This window comes from Myodes glareolus, chromosome 23, assembly GCF_982192425.1.
Source record: "Myodes glareolus chromosome 23, mMyoGla1.1, whole genome shotgun sequence".
Taxonomy (NCBI): Eukaryota; Metazoa; Chordata; class Mammalia; order Rodentia; family Cricetidae; genus Myodes; species Myodes glareolus.
Genome location: NC_142048.1, coordinates 34327854 through 34351290, shown reverse-complemented (window position 1 = coordinate 34351290; position 23437 = coordinate 34327854). Strand labels below are relative to the sequence as shown.

The 23437-nt window shown below is 38.1% G+C and overlaps 1 protein-coding gene across 3 annotated transcripts in view; it reads left to right on the top strand.

The window, feature by feature from the left end:
* The window catches only part of Tusc3 (tumor suppressor candidate 3), a 151489-nt gene extending 136266 nt beyond the window's left edge, over positions 1 to 15223 (top strand). For 2 of the 3 annotated variants that reach the window (XM_048456600.3, XM_048456599.3), the window contains 2 exons: positions 7965 to 8055; positions 14762 to 15223. In XM_048456600.3, coding sequence (XP_048312557.1) covers positions 7965 to 8055; positions 14762 to 14777 — 107 coding nt within the window. In that variant the 3' untranslated portion in view covers positions 14778 to 15223. The remainder of the gene's footprint in view (positions 1 to 7964; positions 8056 to 14761) is intronic. The other variant, XM_085680205.2, reaches the window with a different exon arrangement.
* Positions 15224 to 23437: the final 8214 nt, after the last annotated feature.

The window sequence follows — 23437 nt, the reverse complement described above, 5'->3', positions numbered from 1 at the left end:
TAATGAATTATTTAGTCTCACAACTGTGATACAGAATTCATGAAAGCTTTATCTTGAACTTCCATCTTAATAGATGTTCCTGTTGTAGCGTTTGCTCCCCTTACCTCCAGATTAATTTTATGTGTGGATGGGAAGGAATAGGATACATGTGAAAAAGAAGAAGAGATGGTTTTGACTTGCACAGTTGCTGTGATTATCACTCTTCCTTGTGCAAGAGTGTGGACCTCATTGAGCCCTTTCTCTCCTGCTGTTAGGTCTCAGGCTTCTCCATTCCCATCCGCAGATACTGGGCTAGCAGTATTTGCTCTCACTGCATAGAGTGACATTAGTCCATCAGCTTTGCTTGATCACAGATTTGGAGCCTCCTTCTCCACTGCTCAATTCCTCTTCTAAATGGCCCCATGAGAAAGTCTGAAAGAAAAGTATGTGGTAAAATTACTGTATTTGAGGAGGTATGAAATAAACTAAGTCAGTGAGAGAGTTGTAAGAAGTTTACATAGTACATATCCTGGGTCTGCTAGGACTCATACTTGTGGATTATACAATTTTTTTAAAAAGTTTTGCTTTGAAGGATGACGTTTTATAGTTTCAGGTGTGGACAGCGTCTCTGACAAAACCATGTGGACAACAGCACATCAGTGACTGTGTGTCCACAGGCAGTGCCTTCACTGCCCTGATTTCAGCATTGCTGCCTGGCCTTTCCTCCACGCTCCTTCCCCGCCTTAGAAACAAAGATCTGTGTGACCTCAGCATTCTTCTAAATTAACTTTTTTTTTCAATTTGTTTATTCAAGTATGCAAAAACACTCTTTCCACTTCCTCCCCTCCTCCCAATACCCTCCCGCTCCCCCTACTCCCTCTCCTCCTCCCTCACCATTCCCAAGAGCAGTCAGGGTTTCCTGCCCCCTGGGAAATCCAAGATCCTCCCTCCCTCCCTCCAGGTCCAGGAAGGTGAGCATCCAAACAAGCCAGGATCCCAAAAAGCCAGTCCATACAGACAAAACAAGACCCAGTGTCATTGTCAATGGCTTCTCAGTCTTCATTTGGACCTTGGGGGCTCAGTCAGCCCCCATGTCAGCCACGTTCAGAGAATCTGGTTTGATCACATGCTCGTTCAGTCCCAGTCCAGCTGGCCTTGGTGAGCTACCACCCTACCAGTCCCCTTGTATCAGTGGGTGAACGCACACCTCGCGGTCCCGACCTCCAGTGCTCCAATGTGGGTCTCCATCTCTATCTCCATCCATCGTCGGATGAAGGCCCCCTCTTATTTTGCTTTCCTTTTTCACGATCTCCCTCCCTCTGTTTCTCATTTGGACCTAGGGACCCAAGTCCAGTGTTCCAATATATGTCTCTGTCTCTATCTCCATCCATCGCCATATGAAGGTTCTGTGGTGACATGCAAAATATTCATCAGTATGGTTATGAACCAAGGCCAGTTCAGGCACCCTCTCCTCTGCTGCCCAAAGTACCATGTGGGGACCTCTCCTTGGACCTGGGAACCCCTCCAGAATCAAGACTCTTGTAAACCCTAAAATGACTCCCTTAGTTGAGATATAAACTTCCCTGCTCCCATAACCATCCTTCCTCCCTCGCCCCTCCCATTCCCCCAAGCCATCCCCAGTCCTCCCCCTCTCCCCTCTCCCTAACCAACTCCCCTTACTTCCACCCCCCACCACCTGTGCACCCAAGTTTGCCTGGCAATCTTGCCTAGTTCTAATATCCAGGAGGATAACTATATGATTTTCTTCAGGTTCACCTTCTTACGTAGCTTCTCGAGGATCACAAATTATAGACTCAAAGACCTTTAACTATGGCTAGAATCCACTTATGAGTGAGTACATACCATATTCCTCTTTTTGGGTCTGGCTTACCTCACTCAGTAAAGTGTTTTCTCTTCCCATCCATTTGCATGCAAAATTCAAGATGTCATTGTTTTTTACCGCTGAGTAAAACTCTAATGTATATATGTTCCACACCTTTTTTAACCATTCTTCTATTGAGGGGCACCTAGGTTGTTTCCATGTTCTGGCTATTACAAATAGTGCTGCTATGAACATAGTTGAACCAATGCTTTTGTAGTATGATAGGGCATCTCTTGGGTATATTCCCAAGAGTGGAATTGCTGGGTCCTGAGGGAGGTTGACTCCCAGTTTCCTGAGAAACCGCCACACTGATTTCCACAGTGGCTGCACAAGTTTGCATTCCCACCAACAATGGATGAGTGTTCCCCTCACTCCACATCCTCTCCAGCATAGGCTATCATTGGTGTTTTTGACTTTAGCTATTCTGACAGGTGTAAGATGGTATCTCAAAGTGGTTTTGATTTGCATTTCCCTGATCGCTAAGGAGGTTGAACATGTCCTTAAGTGTCTTCTGGCCATTCGAAGTTCATCTGTTGTGAATTCTCTGTTCAGTTCAGTACCCCATTTTTTAATTGGGTTCATTAGAGTTTTAGTGTCTAGTTTCTTGAGTTCTTTGTATATTTTGGAGATCAGGCCTTTGTCTGATGAGGGGTTGGTGAAGATCTTCTACCAGTCAGAAGGTAGCCTTTTTGTCTTACTGACAGTGTCCTTTGCTTTACAGAAGCTTCTCAGTTTCAGTAGGTCCCATTTATTCATTGTTTCTCTTATTGTCTGTGATACTGGGTTTCTGCTTAGGAAGTGGGCTCCTGAGCCTATATCTTGTAGACTACTTCCCACTTTCTCTTCTATCAGGTTCAAAGTGGACAGATTAATGTTGATGTCTTTAATCCATTTGGACTTGAGTTTTGTGCATGGTGATAGATATGGATCTACTTTCATTCTTCTACAGGTTGACATCCAGTTATGCCAGCACCATTTGTTAAAGATGCTTTCCTTCTTCCATTGTATACCTTTAGCTCCCTTGTCGAAAATTAGGTATTCATAGGTTTGTGGGTTAATATTCGGGTCTTCTATTCGATTCCATAGGTCTACGTCTCTGTTCTTATGCCAATACCAAGCTGTTTTCAATACTGTAGCTCTGTAATAGAGTTTGAAGTCAGGGATGGTAATGCCTCCAGAAGTTCCTTTATTGTTTAAGATTGTTTTGGCTATCCTGGGTTTTTTGTTTTGCCATATAAACTTGATTATTGTTCTCTCAAGGTCTGTGGAGAAGTTTGATGGGATTTTGATGGGGATTGCATTGAATCTATAGATTGCTTTTGGTAGAATTGCCATTTTTACTATGTTGATTCTTCCAATCCAAGAGCAGGGGAGGTCTTTCCATTTTCTGGTATCCTCCTCAATTTCTTTCTTCAAAGACATAAAGTTCTTGTCAAATAGGTCTTTCACTTCCTTGGTAAGAGTAACCCCAAGGTATTTTATGCTATTTGTGGCTATCGTGAAAGGTGATGTTTCTCTGATTTCCCTCTCTGCTTCTTTATCCTTTGTGTACAGGAGGGCAACTGATTTTTTGGAGTTGATCTTGTATCCTGCCACATTACTAAAGGTGTTTATCAGCTGTAGGAGTTCTTTGGTAGATTTTTTGGGGTCGCTTATGTACACTATCATATCATCAGCAAATAATAAAGTTTAACTTCATCCTTTCCAATTCGAATCCCCTTGATCTCCTTATGTTGTCTTATTGCTATTGCTAGAACTTCAAGCACTATATTGAAGAGGTATGGAGAGAGTGGACAGCCTTGTCGTGTTCCTGATTTTAGTGGAAAGGCTTTGAGTTTCTCTCCATTCAATTTGATGTTAGCTGTCGGCTTGCTGTATATTGCTTTTATTATATTTATGTATGATCCTTGTATCCCCAGTCTCTCCAACACTTTTATCATAAAGGGGTGTTGAATTTTGTCAAATGCTTTTTCAGCATCCAATGAAATGATCATGTGGTTTTTTTCTTTCCGTTTATTTATATGATGGATTACATTGATAGATTTGCATATGTTGAACCAGCCCTACATCTCTGGGATGAAGCCTACTTGATCATAATGGATAATTTTTCTAATGTGTTCTTGGATTCGATTTGCCAGTATTTTATTGAGAATTTTCGCGTCAATGTTCATGATTGATATTGGCATGTAATTCTCTTTCTTGGTTGTGTCTTTGTGTGGTTTTGGAATCAGGGTAACTGTAGCTTCATAAAAGGAGTTTGGCAATGACTCTTCTGTTTCTATATTGTGGAATACATTAAGGAGTATAGGTATTAGCTCTTCCTGGAAGTTCTGGTAGAATTCTGCAGTGAAACCCTCTGGTCCTGGGCTTTTTTTGGTAGGGAGATTTTTGATAACAGCTTCTAATTCTTTGCAACTAACAGGTCTATTTAGATTGTTCACCTGTTCTTGGTTCAACTTTGGTATATGGTACTTACCTAAACAAAAATGTCCATTTCTTTTACATTTTCCAACTTTGTGGCATACAGGCTTTTGTAATAAGATCTAATGATTCTCTGAATTTCCTCTGTGTCTATGGTTATGTCCCCCTTTTCATTTGTGATCTTATTAATTTGCATGTTCTCTCTCTGCTGTTTGATTAGTTTGGATAGGGGTTTGTCGATCTTGTTCATTTTCTCCAAGAACCAGCTTTTTGTTTCATTGATTCTTTGGATTGTTTTCTGTGTTTCTATTTTGTTGATTTCAGCCCTCAGTTTGATTATTTCCAGTCTTCTACTCCTCCTGGGTGAATCTGCTTCTTTTTTTTCTAGAGCTTTCAAGTGTGCTGTTAAGTCTCCAATGTGTGCTTTCTCCGTTTTCTTTATTTGGGCACTTAGTGCTATGAACTTTCCTCTTAGCACTGCTTTCATAGTGTCCCATAGGTTTGAGTATGTTGTGTCTTTGTTTTCATTAAATTCAAGGAAGACTTTAATTTCTTTCTTTATTTCTTCCTTGACCCAGGGGTGATTTAATAGTTGACAGTTCAACTTCCATGAGTTTGTTGACTTCCTGGGGGTAGCATTGTTGTTGAATTATAACTTTAATCCATGGTGGTCTGAGAAGACACAGGTGGTTACTAATTTTTTTTGTATCTGTGGAAGTTTGGTTTGTTACCAAGTATGTAGTCAATTTTTGAGAAGGTTCCATGGGCTGCAGAGAAGAAGGTATATTCTTTCCTATTTGGGTGGAATGTTCTATAGATATCCATTAAGTCCATTTGATTCAAAACCTCCAATAATTCTCTTATTTCTCTGTTGGGTTTCTGTCTGATTGATCTGTCCATTGGTGAGAGAGGTGTGTTGAAGTCTCCTACTATTAGTGTGTGTGGTTTGATGACTGCCTTGAGTTCTAGAAGTGTTTCTTTTACATAAGTGGATGCCATTATATTAGGGGCATAGATATTCAGGATTGAGACTTCTCTTGATGAATTATTCCTGTTATGAGTATGAAATGTCCATCTCTATCTCTTCTGATAGATTTTAGTTTGAAGTCAATTTTGTTAGATATTAGAATGGCCACACCTGCTTGTTTCTTAGGTCCGTTTGCTTGGAAAACCTTTTCTGAGTAGATGTCTGTCTTTGTGGCTGAGGTGTGTTTCTTGTAAATAGCAGAATTTTGGATCCTGTTTTCATATCCAATCTCTAAATCTGTGCCTTTTTATAGGTGAATTGAGTCCATTGATATTAAGTGATATTAATGACCAGTGGTTGTTGACTCGGTTATTTTATTTATTTATTTATTTATTTTGGGTAGTAGAGTGTATGTTTTTCCCTTCTTTGAGTTGTGCTTGTGAAGGGTCGCTAGATGTCTGAGTTATTGTAGGCGGTGTTGGGATTGATGGATTCCTTGGGTTGTGATTTGCCTTCTAATACTTTCTGTAAGGCTGAATTTGTAGCTACATATTGTTTAAATTTGTTTTTATCCTGGAATATTTTGTTTTCTCCATTGATAGTGACCGAAAGCTTGGCTGGGTATAGTAGTCTGGACTTGCATCCATGGTCCCTTAGTTTCTGCAGTACCTCTATCCAGGACCTTCTGGCTTTCATGGTTTCCATAGAGAAGTCCGGTGTAAGTCTGATAGGTTTACCTTTATACATTACTTGACCTTTTTCCTTTGCAGCTCTTAATATTCTTTCTTTAATCTGAATGCTTTGTGTTTTGATTATTATATGGCGAGGGGATGTTTTTTTTTTTTTGATCCAGTCTATTCAGTGTTCTGTATGCTTCTTGAACCTTCATAGGGATATCGTTCTTTAGGTTGGGGAAGTTTTCTTCTATAATTTTGTTGAATATATTTTCTGGACCTTTGATCTGCAATTCTTCTCCTTCTTCTACCCCAATTATTCTTAGATTTGGTTTTTTTATTGTTTCCCACATTTCCTGAATGTTTTGTGATGAGAATTTGTTGGATTTGCTGTTTTCTTTGGTCAGAGCATTTAATTTCTCTATGGTGTCTTCAGAGTCTGAGATTCTTTCTTCTTTCTCTTGTATTCTGTTGGTTATTCTTGATTCTGAAGTCTCTGTTCGTTTACCTAGATTTTCCATCGCCAGCTGGCCCTCGGTTTGTGATTTCTTCATTGACTCCATTTCAGTTTTCAAATCTTGAACTGTTTCCATTACCTGTTTGATGGTTTTTTTCTTGATTTCCCAGAATTTCATTTACGGATTTACTCATTTCTTCAAACTTTTTGATATATTTCTCTTCCATTTCTTTACTCATTTCCTCAATCTTTTTATTATATTTATCTTCCATTTCTTTATGGCAGATTTTCACCTCCCGTTTAAGTTCCTCTATTATTTCCATAAAGATCCGCTTAGAGTCGATTTCTTCTATTTCTTCTGGAGTAGGGTGTTCAATTTTTCTAGTTTCATGATCCCTGGATTCTGGGGATGTCATGTTGCCTTTCAGGTTGTTGGAGGAATTCTTGCATTGGCGCCTGCCCATCTCCTCCTCTCTGGATGAAACTCCTCAGCACTCTCTCATTAGAACTCCTCAGCACTCTCTGGATAGAACTCCTCAGCTCTGCAGCAGGGATAGTTGGTGTTTCCAGGACCCAGGAGACAAAAAGGCCCTGACTTAACTTTTTAATCTAATCATTTCACTGTCTTGATACTCCCTCAGACCAACAAATATATATTTGTTATCTTACAGATGTTTTATTCATAACTGATATTTAAGTAACACCAATGTCTAATTTTATGGACAGATTTAAATATGATTTATTTATTCTAAGTGTGTCTATATTTAATTGACTAATATATTTTAAACTTTAGAAGCAGGTTTTAATTTTACTAATAGCAGTGAATCTTGTTTAAATACCGTATGTATAAATAAAGAGGAGCTAATATATTTTATTATTCATCTATTCCTAATCATAATAGAAGAAAATGAAAACTAAGAAAGCAATGTCCCAGCTCTCCAGTTTCAGTACTTATTGCAGCAGTGTTGAAAGCCTGCACCACAGCCCAGGCCACAGGTAGCCTCAGCACTTCTCTCGCAGGACTCTGGACCGTGCCCTGCTCTAGAGTGGTCTCCTCCCAGTGGCTTTCCCTAACAACAGTTTCCTACACACAGGATTTTCTTCATAGCTTTGTGTTTGCTGAGATGCTGTGTTTCTAAGTAACATGGGCTCTACTTACTTAGGCAATCATGAAACCAATAGCTAGAATTACATTTTTGTGTGAAGCGCATCTGAGAAGAGGATTTTCTGAGCATCTGCCTGGTCATCTGCTCCTGCTGCTGTAGCCAGGGCTTCATTATCTGGGGACTGACAATCGTGTTTGTGACTTGTCACATTTGGTTCTGTTTTGATCCCTCTGGGACTTTATAAGAGAAGAAAATCACCACTAGTCTTAAGTCAGCGTTATTGTCTTCATACCCCCAAATGGTACATTCTCATTGAGAAGACTATGGAAAGTAATGAATACATTGTATAGTCAGTTGTCTGATTTCTGGTCTTTGTATGTGCCTGAACTGTGACATGTAAGTATTTGGAAACTGGATGCATTTCAAAAGCACCATTTGCATGTTTTGAGCCCCTAACAAGTGTTACCTGTCTTTCTAGTAATATGCCTCGTGGGATTAGGCCTGGTGGTCTTCTTCTTCAGTTTCCTACTTTCAATATTCCGTTCAAAGTATCACGGCTATCCGTACAGGTGAGACATTTATAGTAATCTTGATGCTTTCATTTAAACTATTTTAGTGGTTAGTTAGGGCTAATAATACCAGTTATTGATACTTATCTGTGTTGCATTATAATATATCAAAAATATGAAATCAGAATGCCTCTCTGGTTTTGTAAAAATAGAAGGGCTAACAAGAGTCATCATTGGGTTCTCAACTTTAGTTAACACCAAAGAAGTGTAAAGGGAAACTTAATATAACTTTCCTGTGTATCAGCACATGAAATTGTATTCAAAGGTCATAGCTTATATAGATACAAATGTGATGTCTATGAACAAGAGAAAAATACAGTTTTTTAGTTTCTTATAGCAGTGTGACATTTGACAGCACTATTTTTACTACGACTAGGACTACCTTTCCAGAATGCATGCTTTCTTCTAAGGGATTGTTATTCATTCATACAGTAATTCCACTGCTCTGGGTTTTTGTTGTTGTCGTTGGGGATGGTTGTTGGCTAGGGTTTGTTTGTTTTCTGAAACCAGGTAAAATATATAAAACACCCAGCAATGAAGGTTTTCAAATGCTAAACGTAAACCTTCCCATTAGATTATCCTGTATACACATAATAGGACCATTTGAACCTGTGTCCCTGCCTAAATACTCTATTTCTAAGGCAAGAATTGAGCTTTGTCTGTATAAGGTGACCATTCCCTGTGAAGATTCCACTATAGTGTTGCACTCATGTGGATAGAAATGTAGATGAACTCTCTTAAAAATAACTAAGAGGTGGGAATCATACATAAGAATTGGTTTGTGAATATGAAATTCAACAGGTGAGATGAAAACAGGAGTTGTTGACAAACAACAGAATCAGTAGAAAGAAAACTAGCAAGCTGTCTAAGAGAGCCTGGGAACCAGGGTATTCTAATGGTGAGGGGTCAGAGTGAGGAGCAGAAGGCAGCCTTTCCAAGGATTAGACCTGTTGCCGTGGGGAGGAGGGTCACCCCCCTTGTGTATGTTTCAGAAAAAAAATTACCCTCTTGGGTTTATGTTATAATATTCTGCTCTGAGACAGTCTTTTTCTACACGATGAATATGTGTTATTTTCATTTGCTAAAAAAAATCTGATTGGCCGATAGGTGGGCAAGAAGAGATTGAGCAAAAGAGACAGACTAGGAGAATTCTGGAAAAAGGAAGGGCAGAGTCAGAGAGTCACTGGCAAATGCAGAGAAGCCAGATGAGAATACCATACTGAGAAAAGGTACCGAGTCACATGGCTGAATGTAGATAAGAATTATGGGTTCATTTAAGTGTAAGAACTAGTTATTAAAAAGCCTGAACTATTGGCCAAGCCTTTATGATTAATATAATCCTCTGTGTGGTAATTTGAGAAGCAGCTGTTGGGTATTTAGGAGCAGGCAGTCAGGACAAAAACATTCTATTACAGTATTTTACTTTCAGTTGTCTTCTTTAAGACCTGATTTTAACTTTCATTCCAATATCTCCTTTCCTTACAATTTTTAATCACTCTATTTATATTCTATATCCTTTGATTTCCTCTATAGTGATCCTTTCCTGATTATTCATTTCCATTTGTATTTTAAATGAAGTTGGCCCACACAACATGTTTTTTTTCACACAAATTTTAAAATTTCTATTTTCTTTGTCTTTATGTATGTACCTGATTAGAGGCATAAACGTCTACCTTATGTATCTGTCTTGTTTTCTTAAGACTTCTCCTTGTTAGTATTAAGAATATTCTGTAGCATTAACCTGTTCCATACAACAACTAAATTCACACATCACCTTTGAAACCTCAATAAGTAGACTTACCCTGGTATCCCAGTCTGGGTGTGACCGTAGGCAAATTGCTAAACTTTTTAAACCATAGTATTCTTGTTTATAAATAAAGATAATTTGATATACCACATTTTTATTTATAGAAGATAACATATGTAAATGTCTTAGAATACCAGTATATAGTAGTAATTAATTGGCCTATAAATGTTTAATGCTAATTATCATTAATTTTGATATAAATATTTACACTCATATTTTAATTTTCTCTAGATGGAGTTTTCTTCACAGTGCACACCAAGTAGCTTTGGCTCATATTTACATAATTCATTTGAGTGAAGAGCAGGTTTTCCCTGAACCTTTTGATGAATTTAATTGGACTCCAGAGTCCCTTAAAACTTACCAGTGAAATACCAGGATTTCTAGAGATTTTAGCTAATTATCATCTGAGACATAATTCAGAAGACATTTTCCTGATAGCACTGACATCATTTATATATTGAATAAGAATTGGCTTTTCCCTTTCCTTTGTTTTCTAAGAAGAGGATGTTGGCATGGCTAGATGGTGGTCTCTGCTTAGAGATAATTATCTTCTCAGCCTTTTCTACTGGCACTCAGACTAACCAGTATTTTCTGCAGATGCCTCTTAAAAACATCTTTGGATCATCAAAGCGTCTACTGCAGTAGGAAGAAGCATGAAATGTCTGTCTTCAGTCCATCACTGTGCTAACTGTCTGAGGAAACTTAATTGGCTCAGAGCGACAGAGTAGCATAATGAGGAAATCATAATTAGAATATGAATATCTGAATGAAAGTTTTGGGCTTGCTTTTGCACTTTAAATATGATCTTTGACTTTGTAGTTGCACAAAATCTGGTTAAAATATCTTAGATCTATTTACTAATATAGTCTTAGAATTAGCTACTGCCTTGTCGTTTTTTGCTCGACTCTGGTTTACTTTTAGAGGGTTGGAGACATATAGTTAAAGGTGTCTCGTTTCTGTACCTGTTTAGTATCTTTGGCTATTTCTTTATATGAGCACCAACCTCAGATTTGCATGTGGATAAATGTATAAGTCCCTGAAAGTTTTCGTGGTTCTCAGTGACTTCACCTAACCTCTCTTCATCTGCACCAGGCATCTTAGCATTTACTTTGTATCACTTTGCTACACTGTTTTGTTAAGTTTTTATGGACAGTTAAGTCGCATGTTTTATTTCTTTCCTTTCTGGAAGACTATTTGGGGAATGGTTTTTGACACAACATTTTGCATCTACAAAGGACTGTGCACATAAATGAATCTGTTTTCCTCCAAACATTGTCTACCATAAGGTAATACAGAGGGGGACATAAGGAAGAGGGAAGAGCACTGGCCTGGAACCATGTCCCGCTTGTGTCCCTGTCAGGGAAGTCCACTACACGCAGAACATACCTGGAGATGTGCATTTGCCTCACACGCCTAAGAGAATTTATGGAAAGATAATTAAATAAAAAGCAGACTGTATGTTTATTTGGTATATACAGTGGGCCCAGAAAAATTCTCTTGCTTTAGAAATGTCCCTGGAGTTGATTTTGAGTTTTGACCAATAGCATTAAAATGTGTGATGACAGTCAGCTGAGGAACTTCATAATGGCAGCAAGAAATGAAAGACACTTAAAATTAGAGAAAAGATGATCACACACATGCTTAGCAGGTGGGGAAGCTTGTAATGTATAGGGTTGACATATTTTATAACCGTTTGTACATCTCGGACACCATCTGTCATCTACAAGGAAAGCTGTAAAAACATAGGAAGGTCTGCTGTGCAGATTGCATGACAATGACAGTCACTTCCCTGCTGCTGCCTATCTCGTGCTGTCTTAGCTCTGAAGAATGACATAAAAGCCAAGACAGATAGTACAGAAAAAAGTGAGGGTGCTCTCATTGTCTGTTGCCTCTGCTCTCTAGATTAATCTAAATCTTAAAATAATAATGTACAGATGGAAAAATAAGTATTATTTGTTCCAGATTGTTGTATTTCAATCTGGTATATTGGAAAATGGCCAGGACATTGAGTGAGAAGATACACTTTGGACCCTGGCACTTAAAAACTTCCAACCTTACGCAAGTCTTTTCATCTCCTCTGAGCTCAGTCTTCACACCTTGCAAGTCAAGACTGTAGTGTATCTCTTAGGTTACAGTAAGATGCTGATGTGTGAATAGGTAACTGAGATCAGCCGGAGTGCAGCCTGACACTGCCTTATTAGGACAAAGCTCCCAACAGATGACACCAGTAGTCTGTGGTGCCAAATTAACGTTTTGGCTAACTGTGTGTGGTTTAACTGATAATATACAGACATGCTCCCTTCATTTTGATTCACTTACTTTGTTGCCACTTTACAGATCGTAAAACTAAATCAGTTAACAAAAATATTTAATTCTGTCTAGAAAAAAATGTAGCGAAGTCCCACTTGTCAATAACAATACAATTAATTGTTAATATCAGTATAAATATATAAATAAGTCCAAGATTGTTTTAATAAAAAGTTAAGAATAGTGTCTGTATTCTTCACCATACATCCAAACAACCCAAATTTCAGAACAGGCATCCTCTAAAAGGTTACTTCTCTGGTGCACTGGAGCTCCGTTACTCTGCCAGGAGCTTCACCTGAGGAACAGTGCTGGAAGCAGAGAAGGAGTTGGTCCAAATAAAGTATTTCTTCATCCGTTCCTTAGCACACATATGCTGGTTTTATTAATAGCCATATCATCAAAATTCTTACTAAGTATGCCTCTGTGTAAAAACTGTGTAGAGAACTGACCTTGCCAGTTATTAAACCTGGTAGCTATTACCTTCTATAACTATGAGTAGAGAAACTCCTTCCCCAGGGTCTCTTATTCCTAATAAAGGCCAGAATTTCTTTTGACCTTTTCAAAGGGTAAGTTGTTTCCGAGCTGAAGACTTTCCTGGCTTCTGTAGACCCTTAGTAAGGAAAGAGCCTCAGGACTTAGGGTAATGAGGTCTCACTAAGGACGATAATTACTCTCACTAGCATGCCATTTAACACTTGCAAATGTAGAGGATTAAATATTAGAAATGCGAATCAGCAAGAACACTAACTAGAGGAGTACAAGTTCAACTAGTGGTCAGTGTGGTACACACCTGCACTTGGGAGGTGGAGGCCAGAAGATCAAGTGTTCATGGCCAGTCTTGGCTACACCTTGCTGCAAATATTTTAAAAAAAACAACAAAAAACAAACAAACAAGAAAAACCAAGAAGAAACAAGAAAAAATCCATAATCCATATTGTACTTAGTGGAGAAGTGAGGTCTGTCTTTCCCTGACAGCGTTTCTTTTACCACACATGTGATTCTTGGCACAGACTCCCGCCTGGCCACAAGAGCTCCCTGACTTTTCCCATGGCTTTAGATCATGAAGATCAGGGGATGAGAAATTTCATTTAGTCAGACATCTCACTACTTCCCAGTTGGACAAAATGCACATCCTGGATTTCCAGACATCAGGAAGAGATGGAAAGGTGAAAACAAAGAGGAACAATGGACCACTGTTTCCCGGCATTTCAGACAATGAATACACAGAGAGACGGAAAAATCTATCAGGATAGACCTTTCTATGACTTAATTGACTAGTTTTTTTTCCTTTCAAGCTTCATGCCCTACTTTTTTGTTAGTATTATGTCACTGTCAGATATCTTAACCCTGAGAAGCAGAACTAAATAATTAGTTGAGCAGTTCATCTTCTGCTTGTCCCAAGTCAGCATCATCTCTGCATCCAAAATGATGTTCTACCACTTCTCCTTGACAAAGGACAGTGAATGCAAATTCTGGCCTCTATCCCCACATGCTCATATGCATACACACCATATTTACTGTATTGTATACACACTATATTTGGTAAAGGTTTCTCTTTGGTAGCCATCCTCAAGTTGGCGTTACCCTTTGAACAAGCTTGTAACTGAGGACAGAGTGCCAGTTAGTGCATGCACACAGCACCCCTCACCTTGCCAGCTGCTGCTGAGGTTTGTGTAACTGCAACTTGTACCCACAAGGATCGCCAATCACCCTTCTTGCAGAGGTGACGCTTGTCTACTGTCCCCCAAACAAAGCAGTGTATGATTGCATATTGGTATCGGCACATATTTCTCTCTGTAACAATGCCGTAAAAACAGTTATGCATTGCAATTACTGTATGTTTGTTACCGTTATATAATCATAAATTATAAAATAACATCAAAGCAATGTATAATATTTTACTTGTAAAGCATTTATATGTAAATTATATTTTATATAGTTATATATAATTATAATTGTTGTTTTCAATGTGTTTTAGTTAAGCATTTGTATAAATCATTAGCATTAGACAAAACTTTGGATTATCCACAACAAGTGTTCTCGTCACAGATAAGTAAACAGAGGTTCAGAAAGGCAAACTCATACATGTCAGGATATAATTTAAATATCAAAATATTAAATTTACTAGGTTGAACAGTTTTCTAACATCTCCTCAACTTCAGTAACCATTAATTTTACTTTTGCTTTTAATATTTCATTTAAAAGTGGCTTGCTTACAAGGTTGTAAGTAATTACTATTTTATATAAGCAAATGAATTATAAATTCAGTAAGAATGTAAAATTTCTTCAGGAAATTCAAACTCAGATATTATTTATGTCCATCCCTGTTAGTTCCCATAAACCTACATTTTCCACGCTGGTCTGACTGATGCTCACTCAGCACGTGCTGGGTCACCTCTGACCCGGTCCTTGCTATAACCTGACCCCCTTACAGGCGCCTGTTTCACAATCAGACCCTGATAGCAAAGTTCCACTTAGCTGATTATAATGATGGTGTTTGTGTTACATTTATGTACACTAATTTAGAATGGAGTGAGTAGCCGGTTGTGCTTTTCTTTTGCTCAGTGTGTAATAATTTCCTTTCTTTTTCAGCTTTTTAATTAAATGAAGCCAAGTGGGGTTCGCATCCAGCGAGTTTCCTGTGAAGAGAAGCTGTCCTCACATTTTCTTATTCGGAATTCTTGGATTCATTCTTTGTTGATTGTGATACGCTAGCTTATTCTTGTATGATTTTTTTAAACTGTGGATTTTCCTAAAAAATTTAATTTATAGAAGTGGATATGTAATAGTGAGTCATCCACAATGGAGCATCAAAGTGTTTTTCCAGTATTCAGTGTATGCCACAGGAGTGAAAGCAATGACAGTGTAGCTATGGAAACATGTTTTAGAGCTGTGTCTACCCATTAGTAAGGAAACCACATGTTAGTAAAGGCGTCCATGGAATGTATGTAAAAGAATTATTAGTATTGTACAAGGCTAGACCATATGCATGAACTATGTCATGTGGACATTCTTACTGCTGTTTCTCTTATAAAGGATGTGTACTGTTATAAACGTGTTTGTTATTCTTTCTGCAAGTAGATCATGATACATAAAGGACAAAGAGCTGGGTAAACATTAATGCCAGGTTTGGTTGCAAGAACCCACATCAGGTGACTTAGAACCGCCTATAAGTCCAGTTCCAGGGCTCTCTCACCTATAACCTGTATTCACTGTATTGAAATTTTTTATTAGAATTCATCATTCATTTGACAGTCTCTCTAGAATTTTAAATTACTTTTCTTCGAGGAGAGAAAAATCCCCTTTCGAGAAGTTTCATTATATATGTAACGACATCTGCTGGTCAATTTGTTGTTCAGCACAATTGTTCAGCACAATGCTCCATGCGTTATGTATTCAAATACATCCAATAGTGTGTACTAACCATAAATTTCTTTTACAAATGAAATGATATTTCTCATCAATTGTAATTCAACAGGCATGGTGATTTGGGGAAACTAGAGCTGCCTGTAACCCGAGAGTTTAACATATATTATTGTCTTGATCCGTAAAGATACATGAAGACATATCATTGTTTTAAGATAAGTGGCATAATACATTGTATTTCAAGAAGGGCAGGCTATAGGGTCAAACACATTAGCCAGACCATCTGGACAAAAAATATTCCAATAGGTATTTAAGAGTCTCATTTTCCTTTGATATCCACATAGCTCACTAAGTTTAAAATACTAAAACAAGGTACTTTTCATACTTTAACCAACATACTGGATCAGGTCAATAGTAAATCTGCTAATACCTTCTAATGGTTGGGAAAGGGTGGGCATTATAAATAGTCACAGTTAAAGTGCATAGCACTTAGCCCCCAAATTCCCAACAATTCATGAAGATCTGTTATTTGTGAGTTTTCTCACATTCCTTTTGTAAACATATGGAAACCAATGCATATTTTTATCATGTAGCCAGAATATGTAATAATGTTTTTAAAACAGTAAAATTCACACAGTAAAAAACAAGAAAATTGTGCCATTGTTAAATGTTCATATACTGCCCAGTGGGTGGTAAGTACAGTAAAAGTAAGGGTGTGACCTCGAAGATATCCCTTCCAATGAAACACTAGAAAAAATTGACAAACTTCTAGTATCACTTTGGCTGGAAGTTTGAAAAACTGTCTTAGAGAAGCCATGCAAATGCATTAATCAATCCAACAGCAATGTGAAGCCATTACATCTTTCTTGTCCTTTCTAGTTCCCTGTTAACAGTAATGTTGGAAAATGCAGTCTGCATTTCTGATGTGGGTTTCTAGTTCAGGAAGGAATAGAACAACCCCTGTTCCTGAGAAACTTTCAAGAATCTTTCTTTTGTTTCATTAACTCAGAATTGTCTTGAGGTGAAGAAGATGCAAAGATCTTTCACCATATGTAAATCATTAAACAGCCACCACAAAAGATACTTAAGTACAGAAACTACATGACTATCTCATTCAATGGAGAAAAAAACTTTTGGCGAAATCAAACATCACTTTATAATAAATAATAAATGTCCTAGGAATATGAAATATATAACCGACATCACATGAATTGGAGAAAAATCAAAGCATTTCCATTAAAATCACTGACAAGATTAGGCTATCCACTCTTCCTGACTCCTGTCCAGTAGAGCACATGAAGTCTTAGTTCAATAAGACCAAAGATGATCAAGGGGATTCAGACAGTAAGCGGTCCTTTTCTTGTACATGGATTGATTCAATACATAAAAGACCTAAAGACTACCGAAAACCCATACTGTCAACAAAGCATCAGGATACAAACTTCAATTAAGGGCCAACAGTGAAGCCACAAATCTGTCACATGTCATCCCTACTAGCTGTCTTTCACAGTGCTGGGAGGTGCTTTGCACACCACTAGAGGAGAACAATGGACATCCATATAAACCAGCTACACTACACACTACAGTGTAGATCAGACTGGCTAAGCATGGACACTGGTGCAATAGCAATAGGAATGTCATGGAGTAACCAACCACTTTCTGATGGAACTGAAGGCCCACTCCACAAGATGAAAACCATACTAAGCAGTTACTGGGGCTAAAAACAGGTAACTAATAAAACCAGAGACCCTAGGGCAGATCCTATACTGATTATGGTAAAGGGACTTAGCATTAAACTCACTCAAATGATATGTTGTAATACCCAGAATCAGTACATCTCTCAGCCTTCATTAGAGAAACTCCCTTTTGCAGTAGATAGGGATTAACATTAAGACCCACAACTAATCAAGTGGCAGAGAATATAAAGTTTAGGGTTGCTCGGCCTTAAGTGGAGCATACATATTACACCATCCTCCCCAGGTTCAAGAATTAATAGAAAAGAGACAAAGGTTTTAGGAGTCAGATGTGATGGGCGACTGCAACAACTGTCTTTCTGGACATAACGGGGCAGTTGCAGATAGGAACCCGCAGGAGCTGTGATGGCATGCACGAAACTTAGGCGGTCTCAAGAGAGCTGCAGCATGGAGGAGCTGGATAGGCACAAAGGTTATCCCTTAGCTAAGGAGATTTTGGCAACTAATAACCGCTAGAAGAGAGAAACAATTATATCTGAGGGTGTAACCCCCAGTAAGTCAGCCACAATACAATAGATTTCCACACATCCAAAGAGGTTATGTGAAACACAAATTGGACTTGATAGGTGTTTTGTTTTCTTTTGTTTTTCATGAAAGAAGAAAGCAAAGTTGAGTGGATAGGTTAAGGGGAAGGTGGAAGGTTTAGCTGACCAGAATTATGTCAGAAGGTGAATAATACTAAAGGATATTGTATGGTTTCCTAAATTGTTTAATTTTTAACTTAAAGTAATACTATGCACATAAAGAGGAAAGGCATTTTCTTCCCAGTACACAAGAGAAAAGACATCATCAGAGGAGCCGTTGAATAGAAGAGGGCAGCAAAGGATCAGCTATGTCCAAAGGAGCAGAGCTCTGGTACTAATAGGAAGAAGAAGTGAAGACAAACACGCCAATCAACTTGAACACCAGTGTATAAAATCATAGGGAATAACTAAGGGCTGTGGATAGTAATTTGACTAGAAATTCCATTGATTTAACAATTGAAAATGCTGGCAAATGAACTAACATACTTGTCTTGAAGCTCGTATAATTCCCCCCAGAATCTAAAAACTGAGAGCCAGATGTTGAAAATTAACAGATCAAGCAAATAACCAAGCTAAAGTAATGAACCCAACTAGTCAGAACAGATATATATATATTAAAAAAAAAAGACTGCTACAGGGCTAGAGAGACTTGATTATAAAGGGAATCCCAGGTCCAAGGAGAGATCCCCAGATTGTTCTCTGGACAGAGGAGAGGGTGCCTGAACCGCTCTTCTTTTAAAGAGAAATATACCACGCCTCAGTGGGCTGGTATTTCAGCGGCTATTGGCTGAAGCAGCGGAAGGTACTCCTGCAGCAGTTGGAGAAAATAAATTTAATTCTTAGGGTACAAAGAAAATAAAACTAACTTTAGAATCAAAAGCCAAGCAAATTTTTACCAAACATAAAAACCAAAATAAAATAGTACTGCATATAATACTTTTTGTATTATAATATCTTATTTGACACATCAAGGAACAACTGTTACAAATAAAAAGAAATTAACAAAAATAAAATTTCTGCAATAGATTTTAACACATCTATCAAATTTTAACAAACTAAACAAAAATGAAATAGTTGCCATTTTATATTTCTATAAAGATGATTTTAAGTTATGACTTACATAATAAAACTTTAGAAATGATACATATGGAATTTTTGGAACATAGTTAAATTCAGTAACAAACACCACTAATTCTATTGTTTAAGATGATACAGACCATCTAATTCTATCAAAAGAATGGACAGAAAATACATAAGAAAATGGTAATATCGTGTTTAAAAGAAAAACATAAACAGCTAACAGGATAGTAACAGGTCATAAGTGGTAAAAATAAATTTTACTAAAACTACAACCGATGATGCAAATAATAAAGCCTCAACCTTTTAAATATTCAAGACCAAGAAATGAAGATTCATTCTTATAATTCAAAAAAAGACCGATGTGAAAAGGAACCACTATTTTAAGATATGATCACTATGTGTCCATGACTCTCTAAGAACTAGCTGGCCTTGAACTCATAGAAATCCAACAGCCTCTGCATTCCCAGTGCTGGGATTAAACTCATGCATCTTAAAATCCATTGAAGAATTTGGAAAATGCTTTTACTCTATGTATTGCCACATGCCTGTGACTTAGGTAAGGTTCAACCTGGCATCTTTCTCCTTCAGCAGCAACATGGTGTCTCTTTGATTCCACCTATTTTCTCTATATATAACCCTTCCAGTCTGGGTATATTCTGCCCTGCCATAGGCCAACACAACTTTATTCATTAACCAATAGGAGGAACACATATATAGAACATCCCACATCAGGAAAACAAATAAGTGACAGAGGGAGCCAAAGGCCATCTGGAGAGCCATCCTGCATGGGGAGGGGAGGGGAACAAAAGTAAGTTCTCCAACCATAACAACTTGGGTGTTCATTGTCCTGTGTTGACCACAGGTACCATGAATTTCACTTGGGGGGAGAACAGGGTGGAAAAGAAAACTGGTAATCATACTGGGATACAAGTGGAAGCCTTTGGTACCAACTACAAAAAGTCAGGCAAAAGAGAAAGAAGCAAAATTAATCTAACACATATTGCCTTCCTGACAACTATCCTGACAAGTGTGTGATTTTCAGCAATTAATATTTGCTGAAATGCTGAACAAGCATACTTCTTTTCTACAATGCCGAGACAAAATAAGATGCTCAGCAAATGCTCACAGATTTGGGGGCATCAGGCTTTGTGTTAGACACAGTGGTATAAAGGGGATCCCAATTTGTACTCTGTGAGAAAGTAGACTTAAGAATTTGTAGGTATGATCTTCCTTTACACCTCACTCAGATCATTTAATAACCCTTGCTAGACACCAAACCTTAAGGAAAGGAAAGTCAGACGTACAAATCAGAGCCTCTTGGAAAAAGTACCATAAAACCACTACTCTTGCTCTTCCAATTCTCAGCCCAACAGTAGAGAAAGTGGTATTGATTTCTAGAACCAACTTTGTGTAGAAATTCCAGGCAGGTATAGATGGATACGGTGGTGTAGGGTCACAGAGGGAGCAGAAAACCTAGATACTCAGCATGCCCAGAATAAGAACTCAGGAGGTAGCTGTGAGACAAGAGATGCTGTACTTTGAGACAAACGTGTATTCACAGAGGAGACTGGGAAATTAAGAGGCAGTGGATTAGACTTGAATATTATATAGAACTGTTGGAATTAAAGAAAAATTTATCGATTGTAATCAATCCCCCATTTTACTACAGAATTCACATAAAAATAGTTTTGCTTCTTCCCCATGTTGTCATACATGCCCCTCACATACGTTGCAGAATCCGGTAGTTCAAAATTCTCCTAATTAGCAACTGAAGAGATGCCTCAGAGATTAAGAGTGCTTTTCGCTCTTGCAGATGACCCAGATTTGATTCCCAAGACCCACATGGGTTGGCTCAACAGCACTGCCTGCTCTGCGGAGATAGAGTTTATTTTCTCAGTGTATATCAAAGTGTAATACCCCAATGCTTCTGGCCATTGTAGGCACCTGAACTTCCATGAACCCTACCTCCCCCCACACATACTTTGCTTCTCCTTGCTATTATGAAATGAATAACTACTATCCATCAAACTGCCAAGAAGTCTCCTAAGAATCCCTGGAACAAAATAGATAACAGTATATCTAATGTCAGGCATTATGGGCTGTTTCCTCTGCTTATTTTTTTTGTTTGTTTTTTGTTTTTTGAGACAGGGTTTCTCTGTAGCTTTGGAGCCTGTCCTGGAATTAGCTCTTGTAGACCAAGCGGGCCTCAAACTCACAGAGATCTGCCTGCCTCTGTCTCCCAAGAGCTGAAATTCAAGGCGTGTGCCACCACCGCCTGGCTTTCTCTGCTAATTATAAACTGGGATTTACACTGAGTAGCTCAGAGATCCCAGTTGAGGATCTTGTGAATCTTAGAGCTGGGAATGATTGTGGTGGTAAAAGGAAGAATGCGTTATGCAATTTTTTTACATCCTGTTGAAATGTCTGAGCTATTTGCTAGTGTTTTTCATTCTTAAGTAATACACCCAGTTAAAGAATTAGGTCATGGGTCTTTGCGTGGCACTTCAGACCTAATCAAGTTAACTTGAAGTTCGGAGACATACCTCAGCACTGTAGCAGTGCTGGACGCTGGATCAAGCCCCAGAACCTAAACAATTAATTAATTTAAAATTACAAGAAATTGAAATTATTTTCAGAGAAATTTTGAGAATATCTTACTAATGAGTGCTGACCTGGTGGGCAAAGATGTTTTAATATACATGAACCCGTAGTGGAAGAAATCAACTGGGTATGAGTAAAGGAATTGTTCCATTGTGTTCATTTTTCCAGAACCCTAAAGTGTAACATACTACTACTACTTTATCCTAAAAAGGATAACTTGGGTCTTCAAGTGCCTCTGTTCTGTCAAAGAACTTGCTTCACTCCAAATACTTCCTATATCTTCAGAAAATATGCCTAAGAGTTCCACTGTAAAAATCACAGTCTCAAAATGTTTAGAGCCAAAGAAGCATTAAGGGTCATATGGCACTGTCGCCATTAACTTTGGGGCAATGAAGGGACTCTAAAGTTATTTAGGGGCTTGCTTGCTGAAAATGCACATGTGCATATTAATTACAGCTGTGCACCAAGATTTAGGATGTCAAGGGAATTTCTCTATCCTCTTCTTACCTAAGAATTCTCTCATTCCTCTTATTTAGAGTTCAAGCTGCCTGCCTATGGTGAAATATTTAACTGATCCTAGAACAGAGTAAAGAGCATGCCTGTGACTCTCTCACCAACATCTCATGAGTTTTATCACCCTGTCTCAGCAATTGCAAGGGCCTAAGAGTTCCGACTCAAGTTAACCAGCTGGGTTTTGTTTTGTTTCCTCTTCTCTTCAATTCTTTTCTGTTTTAATTGCCGAATCTTTTTAATTTTACTTTTAAGGACTGAATATTTTTTCCTTTCATGTATATCTTTTCACTACATGTGTGCCTGGTCCTTGTGGAGATCAGAAAAGCACATCAGATCCCCTGGAACAGGAGTTATATGTAGCTGTGAGAGACATTGTGTGGATGCTAGAAATCAAACCCAGGTCATCTGCAAGAGTAGCCAGTGCTCTTAACCACTGAACCATCTCTCCAGCCCCACCTGCTACAGGGTTCAATGACTATGTCTTATCCAGCCCCACTAGTAATTTTGTAGATATATTTACTTTTGAAAATATTAAGTAGATAATAATATTTATAATTAAAATTTCTCATCCATTTTATTAAAATTTTAAAAAATGTTTTATTGTTGCTTTAAAATGTCAAGGTAAAATATCTCTTAATAAAAGGAACAATAGAAAAATATTAAGATCACTCATGAACATGCAGAAAGAATTCTAAGTATCAGATATTCATACTGCTCCATCAAGTTGCTAAGTTTAGAGTAAAATGAGATCATAGAATAGTCTTTAATGTATCTAGGGTAGCATCACTTCCACTGACATCCATGGAAGGAAAACTTAAAGTAGGCAGGCGTTGCCCGGTTTTCTGATAACAAGGTGCCACACTTAGCTTAAACCCTAAATACAAGGACTTACACAAAGTGTCTCTTAGATCAGACAGCTGTAGATTAGACTATATAGCCAAAATAGTAAAGATTATCTATGTATTAATATGCATCCATTATCTTTTTGTTATTTTAGCAACATCAGAGGGGATGTGTGACACAGTTCTGAGTGATGTGTGTGTGGTCTTCCTCTAAGGCTCTTTCTCTCTTTTCTAAAGTAGCAGTCAGGGTTGCCAAACATTCCCTCTCTTATTGTTCTTCACTGATGTCCTTGTCATTGACTCGTGGAAGCACTGAGTTGTTGTTATGGTTTGTTTTCCTGTCATCTCAAGGAGACTCTGAAGCCTTGTTCTCTTGCACTAGCAAAACACAGTGGGTCACAGTAAAAGCTCAGTGGACACCTTCTGGATTACTAACTAATAGAAGCATAGACATCAAAGTTCTGCCTATTCCATGAAGTGAAGGCATAGCCAAAGAAGCACATGAAAGCTTTACTAAGAACTAATACTCTGAAGAGTTTTTCTTTTTCTTTTATTTTTTCTATGCTAGCTTTAAAACAATTTGTCATG